Source organism: Camelus dromedarius, chromosome 9 (genome assembly GCF_036321535.1).
Source record: "Camelus dromedarius isolate mCamDro1 chromosome 9, mCamDro1.pat, whole genome shotgun sequence".
NCBI classification, from domain to species: Eukaryota; Metazoa; Chordata; class Mammalia; order Artiodactyla; family Camelidae; genus Camelus; species Camelus dromedarius.
The window spans coordinates 64,993,314-64,998,271 of NC_087444.1; the positions used below are offsets into that span (position 1 = coordinate 64,993,314).

At 51.3% G+C, this 4,958-nt stretch overlaps 1 protein-coding gene across 2 annotated transcripts; it reads right to left on the minus strand.

Moving 5' to 3' along the window:
• Window positions 1-1,277: 1,277 nt before the first annotated feature.
• KRTDAP (keratinocyte differentiation associated protein) lies at window positions 1,278-4,340 on the minus strand. Of its 2 annotated transcripts, XM_010978815.3 has the most exons (6): window positions 4,173-4,340; window positions 2,798-2,836; window positions 2,660-2,701; window positions 2,455-2,499; window positions 1,724-1,771; window positions 1,278-1,442 (listed from the first exon to the last, which is right to left on the minus strand). In XM_010978815.3, the coding sequence occupies exons 1-6, from the start codon at window positions 4,323-4,325 to the stop codon at window positions 1,404-1,406; spliced, it is 366 nt and encodes a 121-aa protein (XP_010977117.2). In that variant the 5' UTR covers window positions 4,326-4,340; the 3' UTR covers window positions 1,278-1,403. The 2 variants fall into 2 exon arrangements, with proteins under 2 accessions (XP_010977117.2, XP_031312818.1); XM_031456958.2 differs by lacking the exon at window positions 2,660-2,701.
• Window positions 4,341-4,958: the final 618 nt, after the last annotated feature.

Here is a 4,958-nt window from a genome sequence, read left to right on the forward strand (position 1 = left end):
AAATAAAAAGCATCATTATCTCAGGAAAAAGTTGTGGGATCCCTATACGGCTGACAAGCTGGGTTATGGCAACAACCTAGACTAGCTTTAAATGTACATTCTTCAGCAAGGCTCCATTTTCCTTCTGAAGACACCTGTGTATACTTTAAAAAAAAATTGTATGCTTTTCTCCTATTAATCTGTCCCATGTCAGTTTAATTGTTAGTCCAGCCACATGTTTAATTTCCCTTCGTAGTCTACTTCCTCAGCAAGCTACAGGCCACAGTTTGCAAATTCAGTTGCTCATAAGGACCAAAAAAGCAAGGTCAATAAGTGAAACTTGTCAGGTGGAACGTTACCAATCTGGAGACCATGTTCTGTGTAAAAAGGGCAGCTTTAAGCCAGTTGCAGGTCCACTGTTCTCCCATTTTCCTGGTTTTCAAGAGAAACCAGAAATAATCCCAACTTATTCAACATTGTAAGTACACAGAGCAGGCCCAGGGGGTACAGAGATTCCATACGGAGTTCATCCGCAGGAACTGAAATGAACCATTCCGTGTTTCAAGACCTTTGCAGTAAACGGATGGATGGATGGATGGATGGATGGATGGATGGATGGATGGATGGATGGAATGGTGAGTGAGTAAGTGAATAATGAATCTGGGCCTTTGCAGTGGGAGTGGAGAAAAGAAGCAATTGTTGGGTACCTACTGTATACCCAGCCCTGTGCAAAGAACTTGACATACTTACCTCAATTGTCCTTCATAACAACACCTCGGGGTAGTTATTATCATTCTTGTTTATTTCCATACTCATTTCACAGATGAAGAAAGGAGGTTTAGAAAGGCCCAGGGTCACACCACTAGTTTCCTTTATTTATAACCTACCTAATTCAATAAAAAAACGAAACGATCTTAGATGGGCTCTAATGATTTAAGTTGGGTCCTCAGGTTTGGATTACAGACAGCTCTGTTATACTGAGCTGCCACCACCAGAGGAATCAGGTTCTCAGAAGGCAGGTCGGGGAGGGAGGTTTCCAGCTGTTTGGGTCTGATTCCTTGGGGATCTTAACCAAGCAGCCCCAGCTTCGTGCTCCTCAAGGAGGGCAGCCAGTACCGAGGAGCTAAGACACAAGGGGTCTTTTGCCCCCTTGCTACGTCCTCCCCACTTCCTCCTGTCTCACTGCTTACTACCCCCTCAGAAGTCAAGGTTTCCACCTGCCAGCCTTGGGGCCCACTCCATTGTAATTCCCTTCTGAGCCCAGTCAGATAAGAACAGAGACGCAGATACAGGAGCTGTTTGTTTGGAAAACATTTTATTGTTGTTATTGAGCCAGCGAAGAGTGATTATAGGATGGTGATCAGATCCCACACTAGCCCCCTCTTTCACTGGGTATCGACAGCGCTGGGTCTTGAAGGGGATGGTCACTGGGCATCAGGAGTGGCACTTCTCAGTCCTTTCAGCTGGAGGGAGAGGGGGTACGGTCAGATTGGAGACCCTCGGGTGTGGGGAGCTGCAGTTCCAAGGAAGCCCAGGAGAGGGCGGGGCAGTGATGGAAAGGAATCTCTGCCCCATCTAAGTTGCTGAATATAGTAGGTAAGCTTTCCCTTGTTTCCCTTGGGTTTGATCAGAAGAAAGCTCCCCCCACCCCCGCCCCTTTCCCTTTCCCCACTCTCCCTCCCAGATCCTCTGCTTTGCCCTCACCCCCAACCTCCCTACTCTCCTGATGCCCACCACCTCTTACCTTCGGAAAGGCATCCCAGTTGAGGAAAGGAAGTTTCCTTTTGATGGACTGAAACAGAAAAAGAGAACAAGAGTGGTTCTCTCATACAGGTCAGGTGAGCACGGACCAGTAAGCACTTGTGGAATGAGCTCTCTGTAGTGGCGACGCTGTTACTGTTTTATAATTACAGTAAGAACTAACGTTTCCTGAGCCCTTATTCTGTGCTTGCCTTAGACTAATTGCTTTCTAGGCGTCGTTTCATTCGGTCTTCACAGCAACCTTTTGACATCGGTACTGTCATCATCCCCATATCACAGATGAGGAAACTGAGGCTCAGAGACCTGAAGACATTTGCACGAGGGCACATAGCAAATACATGCAGGGTCATGCACTGTGGCTCGAATTCCAGCGCTGCCACTGACTTCGCCTTCTATGTTGGGGTAAGCCACCCCACTTAGGACCTCAGTTTCTTTCTAGAGGATGAGAGGATTTGGATAAACTTGACCAATTAAGTTCTTCCTTTTCAGGGATTGTCTTTGCGGGCCGGCTGCCCCTCTGCCACGTTAGGAAAATAAGATGCGGCCATGACAGCTCCCCGGGGAAGCTTTCCACAGCTGGGCAGCATCCACGCAGGGCAGTCACTCCCTCCGAGAACTCAGGAGAGAACCGAAAGGGCTAAATTACAGTGTGTTACCACCACCCGGGAAAGACAGGCAAACTATCAAGGAAGGAGAGGGCAGCCAAGCACTCACCTCAAAGAGGGCGTGCCAGTTCAGGAACTCTTCGGGCTTGAAAGCCTGTGCAGAGAGACAGCAGAGGAGCGTCAGCTCCGGGGAAGGGCAGAGCTTGGCCCCGGCCTCTGGGAAAGAGGAGGCATCACTGCAAGCTCTCTACCCAGGCCTTAGCGGCCTTTAGGATGAGGATGCTCGTGGGGCCGTACTACAGAATTGCACTTACGGCTCGTAACTTGTCGATGTTCAGGAACTGGGTGTTAAAGGCCTAGGCAAAGGAGCGGAGTGTTAAGCAAGTTACTAAGCAGCATGAAGAGACAGGGGACAAACTCCTAGTCAGATGGTGGGAAGACAGGGGGTTTACCTCAGGTCCCGACGCGTAATTACCAATGGTGGATTCTTCCTGGAAAGTGAGGGGGAGAAAGGGGCCAGATGATCACATGATGGCAAGTCCTTTGCCCCAAACCCTCTCTGCCAGCTCCGCCTCCCTCCACAGGCCAGCCCTGTTCTCCACCACGGGGCCTGTCCCGGGAAGGCAGCTGGTGGGCAGATGTGCGGACCACGAGAAGGGAATGGAGGGTGGCACGTGCGAGACAGGGAAGTCAAACCCGGGCCGGCGTCCATGGTAGGCAGGGGGAAGAAGGCATGGGGAGAAAGGACTCCTCCCATGAAAAACGAGCTGGTGTTGTTCTGCCATTGACTTGGGGTGTTTCTGAGACACCCACACTCGGCCCGTGGAGCTGGGTCGGGGAGATTTACATGCAGGTGGGAGCCCCGCTGCCTTTAATTGATGGAGATTGGTTTGCTTTGTGACTTTATTGCCACCAGCGTCCGAGTATCCATTTCCCTCCTCCGTCTGGTAAGCCCCTAGGCCTCAGCGCACCCCATCCTGTCCCCTCCCAACCTCAACTGCTCTGCTTCGTTGCCCCCTTTTTTCTTCCTTCTCACAACAAAGGTTGCAAAAGGATTACCTGCATGTGAGACCCAAATGTTTCGATCTCATAGTAACTTGGCTTGCTTGATTTTCCATTTGAACTAAACATTTTTGATCAGCAAGAATTCATAATTCGGATTTCCAGTTTCTCTTAAAAAGTTTTAAACTCCGGCCACACGGGGTACATTTTCCTACTTAGCAGCCATCAGTAGAGTGTCCCCATTTTAGACCCGGCAAGTTCACGCCCCCTCCCCAGAGGCCCCGCCCGCCCTCTGGCTCACTGACATCTCTTGCTTGGATCCTAAGCAGCTGAGTCTGTGACGCTTCTTACAGACTTTTAAATGCAGCATGGACACTCTCCCCCCGCGGTGGGGTAAGGAGGGGAGAGGGGGACCTCAGGATTTTTCTTGGCTGGAGACTGGCTCCTAAGGATTCTTACTCTGGCCCAGGTTCCAGAGACAGCAGGGCGCTTCCAGCCACCTGGGGGCCATTCCCAGGGATACAAACAAAACAAAGGTGGGGCTGAACCCAGACCCTCAGCCTCAGCCCCCGTCTCCTCCCAGGGTGTCCAGGCTCTGCCCTACACCTCACCATCCCTTCCAGCAACGTAAGCATCTCCGTCCCTATGTGTCTTCCCAGGAATGCTTTGTCTCCTTCTTTCTTTCCTTCCTTCCTCAGAGCCCCAGCTTCTCATTCTGCCCCTGGCAGTACCCCCACTTTTCCCGTAACTGATGGAAGGTAAAGAAATCGAGGAGTAAGTGAGCTAGTAGGTATAAGAGAAAGAGAACCCAGGTGCCGTGCTCACCTCCGAACTCCCCAGGGCCGCGCCCTGAGCGGAGTGGAGCGCCAGGAGAGAGAGGAGCACCACAGCGGGGAGGACTGGGATCTTCATGGTGTCAGGCTTGGGGTGCTCTGAGGCCAGGCCTTGCCGCTTGCCTTTTATATTCCAAGGAGGCATACTGAGCAGAAGTGGGGTCCCCACCCCACTGACTCAGCCCCAGATCCTGTCACCACCCCTGGGGCTCTGGGATGGGGAGGTAGGGACTGTTCCCTACTTACCTTGGATTTCTCAATTCCCACCTGCCCGGGGACTGGGGAGGTGAGCCAGCGATGGGTTCTTCATGCAAATGGAGCTGCGATGGAGACAGGTTGGACCTGTCCCTCCAAGGGATTGGCAGTGACACCCAAGCAACCTCTCCTATTGTCTTTGTCTCTTTTTCTTATACCTTTTCGTTCCTTTCTTATAATTCAGGCTTTTTTCCATCCTACCTGATTCTGCCTAAACTCCTTAGACTGGCATTGAAGGCCTTCCATGCCCTGGCCTCAACCTACTCTTCTAACTCTTTTGTCTTTTCCTCCCTTTGCATGCACCTCTCCTTCTGGCCAAACTGGACTCCTAACCAAAGATACCCTTCTTTTTCCTCCTCCAAGCATCTGTCCCTGCTACTCCTTATGCCTAAAATGCCCTTCTCTCATCTCTTGCTCTCAGAACCCAACATCCATCTTGGATAAAGCTTCCCTGATGTCTCCCAGCGTCCGCCAGCCCCCTACCACTCCCGCCTCAAACTTCCCTTCTTGAAATCGCCAGTGC